The sequence below is a fragment of the Mya arenaria genome, chromosome 4 (genome assembly GCF_026914265.1).
Source record: "Mya arenaria isolate MELC-2E11 chromosome 4, ASM2691426v1".
Lineage (NCBI taxonomy): Eukaryota > Metazoa > Mollusca > Bivalvia > Myida > Myidae > Mya > Mya arenaria.
The window spans coordinates 45,115,746-45,132,691 of NC_069125.1; the positions used below are offsets into that span (position 1 = coordinate 45,115,746).

Consider the following 16,946-nt stretch of genomic DNA (forward strand, 5'->3'; position numbering starts at 1 on the left):
TAAAATCATATATCAATTATAATGAGATTTTATTGTGTGAGAAATTCAGGAAAATGACATAGTTCCGTTTGCTGCTGTACGCTACTGTAGGTATGTTTATATAGTTATAATGGCATAAACTAAAATTACTGACTAAGTCTTCGACACAAGATTCATTCTTAATAATCCTTTATTACATCAATACCAATAACAACATCACAGAATATTATCAGGCTGTATGTCACCAGCAATCAGAGGACAAAAACCAGGTAGCATTGATTTTCTCCTCTGTCTGATGATAAAATACCTGAATAAGCATTTTTTCCCAGCATCTTTTTAGATTGGGTGTGGCACTTGATGGTGAACCAAAAATACAGGATAAAACAACCAAACAACAAAAACACTAAAACACACTGGGTAATGTTTTACCTGGAATGTTGAAATATTTGAGGAATGTTTGGAATTTGTTTAAAAGGAAACTGATGATAGTATTTACTATGTTTATAAATTAGCGAAGGATTTAGACACTTGTAGGTCAGTTGAACTTACTTCACCTTAATCAGAGAGGTTTCGTTGATCAAAGTTTAAACCACATTTTGTTGTATATACTATTATGTGCATTAGTACAAATGTAATAAGATTAATACTTTGAACAAAAAATCTAATTACTGTAATGTAATAATACTCAGAGATTTATGGTGAAATGGACAGTTTTGAGCTGTTTTATGTTTGTTTTTCTAAGGGATTATGTGAAGTAAATATCAATGGTGTTTTGTTGTTGTTGTTGTTGTTGTTGTTGTCATAATTGTCATGCATAAACATCAGTAAAATTCATAATTCAGACATCATGCATCATTAAAAATTCTATATATATAACATATGAGCAGGATTAAATGCCGAATGTGCAGCAGGTCCCATAACTCTAGCTAATTAACAGTTATGTCCCTTAATTATTTGGGGAAAAGCAGATAAGCCTTAATATCCGCTTGCGGTTGTTTTGTTTTTTTGTTATCTTTCTGCAGCTTTTTAATGAAGCATTTTAAGTATTTCCTTAGATATATGCTTACATCTGCAGCCACATCTCATCTACTCCCCAGAAAATTTCCCTTTCTTTGTTTAAGTTGATGATTGATGCTTTATAAACATTCAATCTGACATCACAGTGCCAATTAAAATATCTTAAACAAGCAGCTTTGAGCTGTGGTGAGCAAGAACATAGAGAATTAATTCTCAGGTATAGATTTGAGTGAGTGCTGGTGTACAAGTTTTGATTTTCTGTGGATTTATAATGTGGGAAAAAAATACCCCAAAAAGATTGAATTAAATGTGATTAAAAAAATGACATGATAATAATACATCATTTACATGGACTATTGTATTAATGACTTGTGCAAGAAATGGAACTTAAAGGTAATTAACAATTTTTTCATATATTTATTTTGTCTCAAATTGATATTATTATAGATTTTTTTTATTTTACTGATATACAAGTGTCCTGAATATTCATGTCTGCCCCATTCATGGGGAGGCTATTGTTTTTGCCCTGTCCGTCAATAAGTCTGGCTGCACAGTCCATCTGAGTCATTTCATTCATCACACTTTGTTTGCACTAAATAACTTCAGAACACTAAGGCCAAAGAACTTCATACTTGGTATGCAAGTTGTGGTCATGACCAGTAGATGACCGCTATTGATTTTGAGATCAGAAGGTCAAAGGTCAAGGTGACCTTGAGTTTAAAAAATGGTTTCCACTCATCTTTTGGGTCCAGGAAATTTATTATTGATATGCAAGTAGTCATGACAAGTAGATGACCTGTATCTCTTTTGAGAACAGTAGGTCAAGGTTTCTGTGACCTTCAGGTGAAAAACGATATGATTGTGGTGACTATATTAAGGCTGGAAATGGTTTCTGCTCAATAACTAAAAAACACTTTATTATAGCACCCAGGAACTTCAAACTTGGTATGCTAGTTGGTCATGACTTGTAAATGACACCTATTGATTTTGATATAAATAGGACAAAGGTCAAAGTTGGGATGACCTTGAGGTAAAAAAATCAGTTTCGGCTAATAACTTGAGAAGGCTTTCACCCAGGAACTTCATACTTGGTATGCCAGTTGGTCAGGACTAATAGTTGACCCATATTGATTTTGTGTTAGTTTTTCACAAAAACATTGATCAGTGATCATTGCATACGCCTGGTCATAAAACCCAAAATGGTTATTCTTACATCCATGTAACAATTATCATATTTATTCTTAATATTCTTAGGATCACTGATCTTATGCAGAAGATGTTCACTATAATTAAAAGGTGTAAATAAGCCAAACCTCAAGGTCACTTTTGGTTTTGGTCCAAAAGTACTAATTTCATATCCATCATCGATTATTTCTTGGCTATGCATGACCACACAACAGGGATGACGAGCACTTTTCAAAAACGCACATGAACGAATTTTTTTAGGCCAACTTAAACAAACCACTTCTATAAGAAATGAATTAATTTAATGAAATCTATGTAGATAAATGAATGTATGTTTGCCCTGGACTGTGTACAGATACCCAGGCACCTGTACCGCCTCATTATCTGCAGATAAATGCCTTACAAAAGCTGGTTGGAAATAAATTCTGGTTTAATTTCAGTGTTGTTTATTTATTTAACAATATTGCTGTGAAATGACTTACTTTTGGCAATGGGACTGTGAATTAATATGTCTTAATGGTGACGAATTATAATTTAAAGATGAAAAATTATGATGTAACAATAAATAATAACTGACTTTTGAATTAAAACAAATAGTTGATTTGTAATTATTCATTTTGTTTCTTAAGTATATAATTATATGGAAATAAGTCAAAATATTGTCAAGATCATTTTGTGATATATGCTTTAGGATACTATGACCTTCAGATAATGTTTTATTGTCATATTGACATATATTATTGATTGTCCTTGTAAAATATAAACAAACTCTTTACAAATATTGAACAAAGATCCTTCTATTATTCGTAGGAAGGCTTTAAATGCTGTTTGTTATTTCATGATAGAGACCATTGATTACTTCCGAATCCACTTCCTCATAAAACAACCCCATGAATCACACATGTATCTACAGCATGAAAATGCATTTTATGGGTGTAGTAAATTTTCCTGTACTTAAACATTTACCTAGACTGCATGTCAGTCTTAAAATACGTTATTGAAATCACAGCAGAGGTTTGTTAATATTTTTTTCCTTTTTATAAAATATACGTTTATTTATTACCACAAAGATATTTTTTTCTACATGAAGCTTTAGCTGGTTTATTCTGTGGAATGTGATCTATGATAAATTTACCATTTAATAACCGTAACCATTAATATAAGGTGCATGTTTGATAATTAGTATTAGTCATTTACTATAGGATTGGTTTTACTGGTGTTTATTTCATGGTAAATGTTTAAAATAACAGTTAACTGCTCATTCACAAAAAGGTTTAAATGATTTTTGGGATTAGATGTAAAACATATTTCTAAATTTCATTATATAAAAAAACCTATTGGATATACCACTGTTTGTTTCTCTGAACATCTAAATGTAATAAGCCAAAAGGTTAGATATTAATTTTTTTGATTGTAATTAAGTGATAATTATATGTGTATCCCAGCATTGGATATTAATTTTTGGATATTAAAGATTAATATGGAACTGTATCATTTAGAAAAATACCGAAGCAGCGTTATCTGATGTTTTTGTCCATTTGGGAGCTAAATTTAAGGACTTGTTTTCAACTTCTGATAAATGTTACATTTAAGGTCAAACAGGGAGCTAAGGATTTGAGTAAAATATTTTGTCAGAGATTATCATTATCTCGTATAGGAAGTTCGGTAGTGCGGTTTTGGAAAGGAGTCTGGTTAATCACCGGGGTTGTGAATGTTTGACAGAAGGATCAAACAACGCCATCCTGGTGACTATGTTATGTTTCAACAACTTACAAAGTTTGAGATATTTGTAAACCGATTTGGGGACAGATCAGGTGTTGGTTCTGACTGCACAGTGCCCCTAAGGACATAGTGAATATATGGATAGTTAACTTATGTTAAAGTCACTCTGGTTGAAGGTAAGCTTTGGTAATAAATGAATGAATAAATAAATAAATGAATAATAATCATGAGTGCTGAAAAGTGAATTATTAGAGGACTTTTCCACAAGTAATGGATGTAAAGGAATCGGGTGCAAAAATATTTCATTTGATCTGCCAGAATGCGCTAGCATAGCAGTGACTTCAAACTTTGAAAGGTTGGGTGTGAACCAGTCTTCTGACATAACGTACCTGACCATGTTTAACTGATTGACTAGCACGTTAATCATCAAGTTTATTTGCAAATAGTATACACATTTGATATATTATAGTGTGCCAGTCTTCACAGCAGCAGACGGTGCTTTTGATCAGTGCAATCAATCGTCTGTATTAAACACCTTGATATTTTTTGTGACAACTTTGTCAGCTACGAGAGTCGAATGCTTCAATACTTTGAAATGCTAAGTGCATTTGCAAACAGTAGTATGAATCATTGATTTATGTATTAATCTTATCTAATATTTAAAATTCTAGCTTAAAGCTGCACTCTCACAGATTTACCATTTTTACAACTTTTTTATTTTTTGTCTTGGAAAGTGCATTTTTTTGCGTAGATATCTGCAAACCAATATTATAAGGTTGTTGACAAAAAATCAGATCGTAGATTTTCATATTTCCATTCGAAAAGTGATGTTTTATGGTTTAAACCGTTACTAATGGTTTAAGGAAAATGCATAAAACATCAATTTTTTAACTTAAATATAAAAATCTGCGATCTGATTTTTTATCAGCAGTCTTATATCATAAACTGGTTTCCATGGATTTTCGCGAAAATTGGCTCGTTCTAAGACAAAAAGTAAAAAAGTTGTTGAAACGTTCAATCTGTGAGAGTGCAGCTTTTAATCTCAATAAAAGTCCTGTTCCTTATTAAATAATAATAATACAAGAATTCTTGTAGGAATTATTATTATGTAAAAGTGTTTCATCAAGTATGAGTGTATTTGAGGAAGTTAATTGAAAAATACTATTAAATTGATTAAATAACTACATGCATGTACAGTGTGTAATTTAAGTTATATAGAAATATATACTTCAACAATCACAGTACAATTTGAATTCAAAGTTGTGAATTAGTATTAAAAAGGTAAGTTATTTAATCACTTGGGTTTAAAGCTTCCTGATTCAGTTTATGGGTATTTACATGCATAATTTATTAAAGGCTTACTGTTTACTGAATGGGTGCATTAATTGCCGTGCTTGCCAAATTTGCTGAATATTGTAAATTTGATTTTGTTTAACAATTGTGTAAATACTAAACTGTGGTATTTATTTTTCTTAAACATTTGTTTATTCAAGTATCTGGCTTAAGTGTTGAAGTCTTAAGAGTTTGGAACACTGCTTTTGGATAACTTGGCTTTAAGTTTCATTTGAGAATATTTCTGCAAGAGAGACAATGGAGATTTGTTGAATGATATCTGAGTGAAGTTTTTGAAAGCAGTTTACTGAGGTCAGCTTGAGGATTTGTTAGATGACCTTATTTGGCATTTAAATGTTCTCTGGGTAGATATTAACCCTGGGCGTGCTTGATCTCTGTGCTTTGTAGAGCACTTGGATTTATGAGGTCACTTTAAGATTATGGTCAAGATGGAAACAAAATCTTACAACACAAGCCTGTTTGCTTTCTCCTACTTAACTGATAAATTTTCACATCCATGTAAATTGCAGGGGTGTATCCAGCAGGATTAGGCATTAGAGGGTGGGTACTTCAGATGTGCGCATGGGGACATCTCCAAGATAAGGACAGTTTATAGTTTAAGCGTGGTAAGGGGGACAGGGGTCCACCCCAACATAAAGTTTGGCTATTTGAAGTTTGAAATTGTGGTATATACTATTCATATTAATTTCCCAATATTTACAAAAAAAATCTATTTCACCAATTGGGGTAGGTTAGGGGAGGGGGGGCAAAAGCTGTCCCCCTCTCTCTTAAAGCTGCCAGTGAGTGAACAGCAATGTTTACAAGTATTGTTTGCTCAAATTTCATTACCTAGTAATTTTATTTGAAAATTTGATACTGAAGTATTAACAACCTTACTGGTTGATATATCCCTCTCAAAAGGTTGTTTGGTTACTTATAGGTACATAATTATCTTTTCAGATGAGTCATGTTCATCATATAGGATTTTATAACTTAAGTGTGAGGACATTTAAGAGGCATTAATAAAACAGGTCATTGGATATTGCCTTGCGGACCCAGGATTAAGTACAGAAACTATTAATTTGGTACCCAGCTTTGATAACCAAGGATATTGGTACCTCTAGCTTTCCACTATCGGTACCCATCCCTCTGTAGTGACCAATGGAGGATCACCTGCACAGAAGGGACCACACTGGGGTCCAGGACTTTGTGCTGCTTGAGGATTACAGGAACCCAGATGCCTTTCTGGAAAACCTGAAGAAACGGTTCCATGAAGATCTGATATATGTAAGTCCAGAAGGTGTGAGTCTTATGACATGTATATTGGATTAGGTAGAAATGTTGATACAACATAGAAATCTTTACATATTTATATACTAGTACCATAACTTTTGGTCATCAGAAGAAGCATGTTTATTATTTAATTATTGTTATTTTAAATTGATATTTATTACAGAATGAATTTCGGTTCTAGGAAATGAAATTATCAATAATTGGTTTTAATTAACTGACAGCTAAATGAAATATGTAAGTGGTTCAAGCCATTACATTTTAATGAAACTACTGTTTAGAGAGACTGGCTATAGACATTTATAAAATAATATATGATTATATACATTTTAACCCCTTTGATGTTCATATTTACAGACATACATAGGGCCAGTCCTCGTGTCAGTGAACCCATACCATGAACTGGACATCTACAACCCTGAGATCATACACAGCTACAAGAATGTCAACTTTTACGAGCTACCTCCGCATGTGTATGTATAATTATGTGTGTGTAATAAATCTGATTTTAACTGCTACATGACTGAGCAGATTATGGTAATGGGTTTTCCATGTAAAGGTGCAGCATGCAACTGCCATAGTATCTCTTCCGTTTTCTTTTTTTCATAAATGGATACAAAATTATATTATCCTGTATCTGTAAGGCAATAAAATAAAATTCGTTGAAAAACAGCAATTTTAATGAAAAATTATGCAATCTGAGGTTTTCTAACAATTGCAGAAATGATCCAAAGGTAGCTTCATTCATTGCTTCTTTACTACGTATTGTGAGATTAGATATCAGATTGCAGATCTTGAAAGTCAAATTTCATGACTTGCTGTGCAATCCAATGAACACATAAAATAACTACAATAGAACTCCGTCGCTGTAGTGCACATAATGTATAAGGGTATTTACCTGTATACACATTGCAATAAAAAAAAAAACGGTTTCATAAACTAGTGAAATGTTAATGTCTCGCAATTAATGGCACGGTGCTTTTTTATATAGTCTATAATGGTTAAAATATTTTTTTGAGCAATGGGAATGGCAGCATTTTTTAAAACATTACATTTGACATTTAAAGTCCATTTTGATCAATGTTATACATGCCATACTTTGTAGTTAAAACATCAACATATTGGCTGTTTACAGTGAGGTTAAAACATAAGCTTTAAATACTTCCGCTGCGCCAGGTTTGAACATTAAAATTCATAAAGAATGATAAAAAAAATAACCTGTACATACTATGCAAATCATCTTGTAATAAGAATCAAATATTGTCACATGCAAAGTACTTTTCTTTCTAAAGAAACTCTACCCTAATTTATTTTGTAATATGACTACTTGCAAAAGCAAACTCTGTAAAAAAACACAAAAAGGGAATGTTATATGTAAGTGGAATATGTGTGAAACATTCTTGAAACAGATAAAGTTGTAACAGCATGTTGGGTTAGCATCTGTTGCAGCTATAAATCCTCTTATGAAGTGGTTTTCATCCTCATGTACTTGATATCTACAAGTATTTCTTTTCCCCTGTTGAATTGTTATTACTCACGATGAAAAACTTGAACAAGGATATGGGTGTTGTTTTATGATTCAATCATCAAATTGTCTGAAGAGGTTGATTTCAATTAATTAAATTGCATGTTTATTATTATTTCTCATTGCTTTGAACCCTTGACATTTTATGATACAAATAAACTTCTTTACTTTGTATATTTGTATGAAAATGACCTTATTAAATAGATTAGCAAAATCAAAATCCTTTTGTTGTAAGACATTAACTCTTTAATATAAGGCACTGGCCTTATGGATCATTTATTACAATGTATCTGGGTAATCAGGCATTATTTCACCGTTCTTCTTAAGCCAAAGGCATGCCAGACTTTTTAATAATCATTGATCTACTGTGTAATGACTGTTCCTCTTTTAACAAAGTAACTGTCTCATTTTTCTATTATCTCACCTTGTTACATACGTTTTCCATTTAGCAGAGTCAAATGTCACTGACAGATGTCATTATTTTGGTACAAATAAACTTGATATTAATCTCTCATAGTCATCTTACAAGTAAATTGTTTACTGTCAAATGTATTATGTTAACATAACTTAGTATAAGGCCGAAACATAATATTTCCTTTGTATCATGCCATACATTGAAAAAGTATACAAAAGTCGTGATTATCCTATTTTCCTGTCATATCTTATACATTTTATTATAATATTCTTTACTTTATATGTATCAATGAAAAGAAAAATTGCATAGTTTTATAATCATCAAACCTAACATGACTTTTTTTTGAAATTACATATAAAATCATTACATTTATATATGCCAGTTTTAAATATCAGCTTGTCCATTGTAGAAGATTTTGCAAATTTAGTTTAAACATATTTATTTTACAACGATTGTGAAACAAGTTATAACAACATTATATAAATCACTCTTGTTGGCATGATTTTACACGAAAGTGTGGTCATGTGTTGTGGGGGAAAACGGAGAACCCAGAGAATACCCACTTGTGAGGCTTGGTGACCACATATCAAACTCACATGCGCCCAAGCCGGGAATCAAACCCAGGTCGCCTAGGTGAGAAGCGAGTGTGCTAACTAGACAACCTTAAATTTTGATTTTGATATCAATGTTTATTTGTCATAATGAAGTCTCGTTAATAGTGCCTCAGCAAACAGTTTCAGTTTGTTCCAACACACGATATTATAAGCTAATGACACTTGATTTATGATTTTACGGTACACTCCAGGTTTGCCATAGCGGATGCGTCCTATCGGAGCATGCGTGGTGAGAATCGTGACCAGTGTATCCTGATATCTGGGGAGAGTGGCGCTGGCAAGACTGAGGCTTCAAAGAAGGTTTTGTTGTATATTGCGGCCAGCAGCACACACTCTAGCGATGTTGAACGCGTCAAGGACAGGCTGCTGGAGTCTAACCCCCTATTGGAGGTTTGTCTCGAGATCGATTAACAGTTGATATCAATTATAATTATTGAAGTATATGCTTATTTGTTTCAAGCAGGTTAATAGCTAGCTATACAGGCATGTTTGTACCATCAGTTGGAATAGGGAAAGTCAAATATTATTAATACTAAAATCTATAAAATGGAGGAAAAAAGAGAGCAAAGAAGGTAAGGCTCAATGTTGTGAGTGATTTGTTATTTTAAAAATGACCTGTACATGTGAAGTGATGTTCATGCGAAGACTTTTGTAAATTTGCTTTTGAGCTCACCTGAGCACGAAGTGCTCAAGGTGAGCTATTGTGATCGCCCTGTGTCCGTCGTCGTCCGTTGCCAACAATTTGATTGTTAACACTCTAGAGGTCACAATTTGGGCACAATCTAAATGAAACTTGGTCAGAATGTTACCCTCAATAAAATCTTGGACAAGTGCGGTCAAAAACTAGGTCACCAGGTCAAATTGAAGGAAAAGCTTGTTAACACACTAGAGATCACATTTATGACTGTATCTTCATGAAAGTTGGTCAGAATGTTTATATTAATAATCTCTAAATCAAGTTTAAATCTGGGTCATGTGCGATCAAAAACTAGGTCATTAGGTCAAATCATAGGAAAAGCTTGTTAGCACTCTAGAGGTCACATTTATGACTTTATGTTCATGAAACTTAATCAGAATGTTAATATTAATAATGTCTAAGTCAAGTTTGAATCTTGGTCATGTGTGGTCAAAATCTAGGTCATTAGGTCAAATCATAGGAAAAGCTTGTTAGCACTCTAGAGGTCACATTTATGACTGTATGTTCATGAAACTTAGTCAGAATGTTTATATTGATAAGCTCTAGGCCAAGGTAGAATCTGGGTCATGTGTGGTCAAAATCTAGGTCATTAGGTCAAATCATAGGAAAAGCATGTTAACACTCTAGAGGCCACATTTATGACCATATGTTCATGGAACTTGATCAGAATGTTATTCTTGATGATCTTAAGGTAGAGTTTGAAACTGAATTATAAGAAGTCAAAAACCAGGCCACTAGGTCAAATTATAGAAAAACTTTGTAAACACTGTAGAGGTGATATTCTCTCTTTGATCACCATGAAACTATGTCAGAATGTTTGTGTTTATGAAGTCTATGTCAAGTTTGAAACTGGGTAAACTGAGTTCAAAAACTAGGTCATGAAGTCTAATCATGGAAAACATTGTTAAAACACTTTGGAGGTCATATTTTCGACTTTTTTTATATGAAACCTGGTCAAAATGTACTTATTACAGCAAGGTAATTGAATTGGATCAGGTGAGCAATACAGGGCCTTCAGGGCCCTCTTGTTTAAGTTATGATAGTGATTAATTAAGAACTGTTGTTGTTTCTCAGACCTACGGCTTAAATCTTTAATGACAAAACCAGAGTTTCTTTTCAAACTACGGGAAACATTTTAGAATTAAACAAATTGTGTTTATTAAAAATACATGATTTTCTTTTGATTTTCAGGCTTTTGGAAACGCCAAGACTACCAGGAATGACAACTCCAGCAGGTTTGGGAAATACATGGACATCCAGTTTGACTACAAGGTATTAGAACTTTAATAGTTAATATTTCATAGCCTGTCATCTTCTTGCCTAGTGATTCAGATGGTTACAGTCTTGGTTGTAAAGATTTATATACTTCTTTCTTCTCATTCTCAGTGGCCTTATGATTGTGTATTATTAAAATAATTCTAAAGTTGGTACATACGGTATACAATAATAATTATATATATATATATAAATATATATGAACAATTTCCACTTTTGTATTGTATTCAACAAAGTGAAGAATGAGTATCTTGTAATAAAGAGGAACATGCTACGGTATATAATTTTGTCTTATTAATGGCAAAGTCAGATGTGTATTTTGCCATAGCATAAAAACTCATTAAAATGTCATTTTTACTTTCTTAGGTATTAATAATTAGTCATATAGTCACTGATTATTTTTATCTTGAAAAGTCATGGGTGATACATGCCCCAGAGGAGAAAAATAACTTAAGACTGGGTGTGTCTTTAGTAAGAGGGAGATTAATAGAGGTTGACTATGGGTTATATCCGACTGGGAGACCCCTTTGGAGGACACTCCTTAACTGCCTACTAGGGAAGTCGTGGGTGGAACACATAGCCCCTGGGGATGGGAAAATAGGTGTGTCTTAATAAGAGAGAGAGGTTGTGGACCCTATTCTGTAGAGATTGACTATGGGTTGTATTCAACCAGGAGCCCCCTGGACGATCACATCCTAAACTATCTCCTAGGGAAGATGTGGGTGGTACCCATGTCCTAGTATAGGAGATGAAGCTTAACAAGAGAGGCAGAGTGTCGTAAAGAAAGGGAGGGTCTCTTAGTAAATGGTGACTGATCTGTATTGACAGAGAGCAACAATGGGAGTTTTTTTACTGGATAATTCAAGTGAGGACTTTTAAAATTTAGAGAGGAAATTTTTTCAGTAACTTGGTTGTCTGTTACAGTTTGCCTCTGACAGCGGCCCTTGGGAAGTTACCTTTTTACTTTCATCTGAAGAAATAAGGAATGGTACACCATGCTGGCTGGGAAAAAGGAGGAACAGTTTTTAATGTGAGAGAATCATACTGTAGTTATGTTTATACTAAAGCTTGGTTTGTTTCATTCTGGCAGGGAGCGCCTGTGGGAGGTCACATCCTGAACTACCTGCTAGAGAAGTCACGAGTGGTACATCAGGCCCCAGGGGAGAGGAACTTCCATGCATTTTACCAGCTCCTGAATGGCGCCTCGCCCATTACCCTTAAACAGCTTAGCCTCACCGCTGAGCCTGACGCATACTTCTATCTCAACCAGGTGGGTTCCATTACCATTTGGTTGGAAACTCATTTAGAAATGAAAAATATTTATTTAAACAATGCTTGGTACAGACTAACTCAAATTTGCTCTAAATATAACACTAGAAATACTCTATTTGTATGGTCATTTTATGACAATAAATGTAGTACATTGTACATTGGGTACAATTTACTCAACAATGTATAGATAAATATTCTATGACTAGTACAAATGACAGAGTGAGAGTAGCAGTCTTCATACTATGGATGACCAGCCCAACTCGCAGGCCAAACACCACAGTCTTTATGCCCTAGACTTCTCACAGCAACAACAGAAGATGCCAAACCTTGTATCACATGTGTAACTAAAAGAGAGTTGTCTATATTTTACAGGGTGAGAGTAGCAGCCTTCAGACAATGGATGACCAGGCCAATTGGAGGGCTGTACAACACAGTCTGGATGTCCTAGACTTCTCACAGCAACAACAGAAGGTACGAGACCTTGTGGTTGTAGTGTGTGTTTAACTCTACTGAAGTTCAGCCTTGTTTTCAAACTTACTTAAAATCTTATGAACAAAGACAAGGGGTCTGTGCGTTTATTTTAAGATGCAACAGGCTTATTAACATATACATGTAGCACTGTCCCATGTCACTGTCACATTGAAGACCCCATTAACGTTCCTCCAGAAGACAGTATTTTTTACCGTGTTTGCAATGAAAACCAGGTTATTAGGATTGGGATGTTGTTGGGCGATGTGGGTCAAACATTGGTTTTCACCCAAATACTTCAGCTAGCATTGATGGATAGTAATGAATGTTGGTATGTAGGTAGCCTATGTGAAGAGCTAGCTTGGGATTGCTTTTGAGGGAGGTGGGGTCAATGTCAATTTCACTATAAAAAATAGAAGAATGGTTTCCGCCCAACAGCTTTAGTTAGAATTGATTGAAACTAAACTCATAAGATACTTAATTAGAATAATTTTCAGTTATGTCTCTTTTTGATAAAAGTAAAGATATAAAGGCTGGTGTTTTTTCCTAACTGAGAAATTAATTAACTATAATTTCTGATTGCCAATATTAAAAGCCTGGTTTCGTCGCATTGCAGTGCTTCTAGTTAGTAGTTAGCGGGGGATCAAACCTGTTATGCCTGGATCTACTTTGTAACCTCTTAACCATGGATCCATCCCAAAAATATCAGACTGACAGCTAAATATATAGTGCATAAAAAGCTCACTGCTAAAAAATAGTACCCATGCACAAAAAGCTGTTACTAAAATATAGTGCACCATATTATACACAAAGGCTGATTTTTATAAATTTATAATAGATCAAATGTGAACCTCAATTACGAGCTATCAACAACACAGTGAAAACATAGATAAGAAGCTTTTATTGCCAGTTCAATGTTTAGCATATATGCAATTTAAGATGTTTATAGCATTATTTCTGGAATCTAACAATAAAATAATCTACATGTATGTTCAACTTTAAGTGATTTTTTCTATATTTCATAGGCACTGTTTGCCATAGTAGCTTCTGTGTTACACCTGGGCAATGTGAAGTTTGAGGCTGATGGCAAGGACATGGCACACATCTCCAACCCCAATCTGGTTGCCACGGTAGCAGAGGTGGGTAGCATTCTATGTCAGTTTAGGTTATAACCTACATCAGCCTTCAATCAGTACCATGCTTCATCATTTGGATTTATAGTTGTACAACTAAACAGACACAATGTGGTAATTTGGTTGCTCAACTGCTGAAAATAGGTTATGGTACAATCAAAGACATTTAGAACATGTAAAGGTCCAATTGCTTCGCTCCCTCAGCGTTTTTCATTATTTAGATTTTATCTAATATTTTCTAACTATTACAAAGATTGAAGTTCCTCAATGTACCTTTTAATATGGTAAAAGGACAAAAAGGTTGCCTTGCCTAATAAGTTTCATGGGGAATATTGTCATGTACTGATGCAGTGACAGGAAGAACTTGCTCTTTAGATACAAAAAAGTCAGCTGCATTATATATAGTTATATGTTAACTATAATAACCAGTAAGATATTTATCAACGCCACTTTGACACAAAGGCTGTCAGAACATTATAGTTATGCTATTAATTATTCATTATTTTTTCTCATTCAGTTATTGGAGGTTCTTTGCATACTTATTCATAACTGTGATGTATGGAATCAATTTTGTATTAGATGTAATGATCATTTGCTTACAATTCATACCATTGTATTTGGAAGTTACTATGGAAACAAAGTCATTTTATTCTGATCAAAACATCATTCTTCCATGATAACATTATTTAATGAAAATGTTGTATGTTTTACGGAAATTAATTTGTGGGTTTATAATCAATACATATCATGTTATTTTTCCCCAGTTGCTTGGATGTCAGGAAGATAAGCTACTGTTGGCACTTCAGAACAAAACTATAGAGGCAAACAATGAAAAGGTATATCCGTCAATAAAATCAGGATGTTTAAAGGGAAGATAAAAAGTCACGCATATGAGAATTATGAGTTATTGGTATCTTTGATATCACACTGTTTAAAAGAGATCAGAAAAGAAATTTGTGTAAATTTAAACATCAAAGTTATAATATTATCCCAGATAATTCCATCAAAAAATATTAATTTTCTTGCAATATGAAATATGTATGATCATTTGTCCATAACCATTCAGTGTTGTTTTTGTTTATATTTAGAATCTGTGTTGTAATATCTGTATTTTAGCTGAGATCCCCGTTAACTGTGGACCAGGCCCTGTATGCACGAGATGCTCTCGCTAAGGGGATTTATGACCGCCTCTTTACCTGGATAGTCCACAAGATCAACTCCTCACTCTCCAACAGGGTAGCGTGTTTAGCTGTTGTTAGCTCCCCTGAGCACTTCTGATGCTCAAGGCTGAGCTTTTGTGATAGGGGACTGTCTGTTGTCCATTGTCAGTCATCTGTTGTCCGTCGTCAACATCTCCTCGTGAACAACTTTGCCAAATTTTACAGGAATGTTCATTGGATAGCCTTCTTCAAGATTTCTTAAAATGATATGGTTCCTTTTAGAACTATTATTGCCATGGCAACCAAAAGGAAAAGCTTTGAAAAAGTTCTCCTCAGGAACTACTGGCCAGATTTAAAAAATGCTTTTACAGACATGTTGGTTTGTTTAAAACACTGCAGACAGGAGGCGGTGCTAGTTTTAACTATATTACTAAATTGTACATGTATTTGTAGCATGATTCATTTCTTGTAAGAAAAATAACTCCAGTTGGAAGAGGTAGTTGGTTTATCAGAAAATCCCCCTTTGAATATTCTTTTCTGAAATTGCATGGCCCAGATGTTTGATATTTCGTATGTAGCATTATGTTGTGGTCCTTCACCAAAATTGTTTTAGGCAAGCAGCAATATCTTTAATAAGCACTGACATGTTGGTCATTTAAATCAAGTGTGCAGATAGGGCAATCTCAGCCATCTTGTTTTAATCATGTGTTGTACAAACAAAAATAAATGAATAGAATTTGGCTTATTTGCAAATTCAGTTGCATACAGTTTATAAGGTAGTCCATAGTCTGAAAAAAATTAGGAATTGTCATAGCCTTGATTGCTTCTTCATCAGCAGTATGTGAAAACTGGGCCATGATGATAGGCATGCGATAAGTAATTATACCCCTACAAACGAAGTTTGAGGGGGTATATAGGAGTGAGCTTGTCGGTCGGTCGGTCGGTTGGTCAGTCTGTCTGTCGGTCGGTCTGTCGGTTTTCATGGTTTCCGGACGATAACTCATGAAAGGCTAGACAGATTTGAAAAATATTTGGTACACAGGTGTAACATCAGAAGATACAGGTCAACTTTGATATTGGGGCTGGTGGGGCCAAGGTCAAGGTCACTGTTACTAAAAATAGAAAAACGGTTTCCGGACGATAACTCATGAAAGGCTTGACAGATTTGAACAATTTTTGGTACACAGGTGTAACATCAGAAGATACAGGTCAAGTTCGATATCGGGGCTGGTGGGGCCAAGGTCAAGATCATTGTTACTAAAAATAGAAAAACGGTTTCTGGACGATAACTCATAAAAGGCTTGACAGATTTGAACAGTTTTTGGTACACAGGTGTAACATCAGAAGATACAGGTCAAGATTGATATTGGGGCTGGTGGGGCCAAGGTCAAGGTCACTGTTACTAAAAATAGAAAAACGGTTTCCGGACAATAACTCATGAAAGGCTTGACAGATTTGAACAGTTTTTGGTACACAGGTGTAACATCAGAAGATACAGGTCAAGTTCGATATTGGGGCTGGTGGGGCCAAGGTCAAGGTCACTGTTACTAAAAATAGAAAAACGGTTTCCAGATGATAACTCATGAAAGGCTAGACAGATTTGAACAATTTTTGGTACACAGGTGTAACATCAGAAGATACAGTTTGGTACACAGGTGTAACATCAGAAGATATAGGTCAAGTTCGATATTGGGGCTGGTGGGGCCAAGGTCAAGGTCACTGTTACTAAAAATAGAAAAAAGGTTTCCGGACGATAACTCATGAAAGGCTTGACAGATTTGAACGATTTTTGGTACACAGGTGTAACATCAGAAGATACAGGTCAAGTTCGATATTGGGGCTGGTGGGGCCAAAGTCAAGGT

At 34.3% G+C, this 16,946-nt stretch overlaps 1 protein-coding gene across 8 annotated transcripts in view; it reads left to right on the plus strand.

The window, feature by feature from the left end:
• LOC128231543 (unconventional myosin-Ic-like) overlaps positions 1–16,946 on the plus strand; it is a 30,943-nt gene that overhangs the window by 333 nt on the left and 13,664 nt on the right. Inside the window, exons 1-10 of one of the 8 annotated variants that reach the window (XM_052944530.1) lie at positions 1,235–1,389; positions 6,196–6,522; positions 6,883–6,998; positions 9,271–9,469; positions 10,968–11,048; positions 12,142–12,321; positions 12,696–12,794; positions 13,817–13,930; positions 14,689–14,760; positions 15,041–15,160. In XM_052944530.1, the coding sequence (XP_052800490.1) occupies positions 6,397–6,522; positions 6,883–6,998; positions 9,271–9,469; positions 10,968–11,048; positions 12,142–12,321; positions 12,696–12,794; positions 13,817–13,930; positions 14,689–14,760; positions 15,041–15,160 (1,107 nt within the window). In that variant the 5' untranslated portion in view covers positions 1,235–1,389; positions 6,196–6,396. Of the gene's footprint in view, positions 1–1,234; positions 1,390–3,075; positions 3,196–3,434; positions 3,572–3,852; positions 4,080–5,062; positions 5,185–5,765; positions 5,862–6,195; positions 6,523–6,882; positions 6,999–9,270; positions 9,470–10,967; positions 11,049–12,141; positions 12,322–12,695; positions 12,795–13,816; positions 13,931–14,688; positions 14,761–15,040; positions 15,161–16,946 lie in introns of those variants that run through there. The other 7 variants (XM_052944531.1, XM_052944533.1, XM_052944529.1 and 4 more) reach the window with 7 other exon arrangements.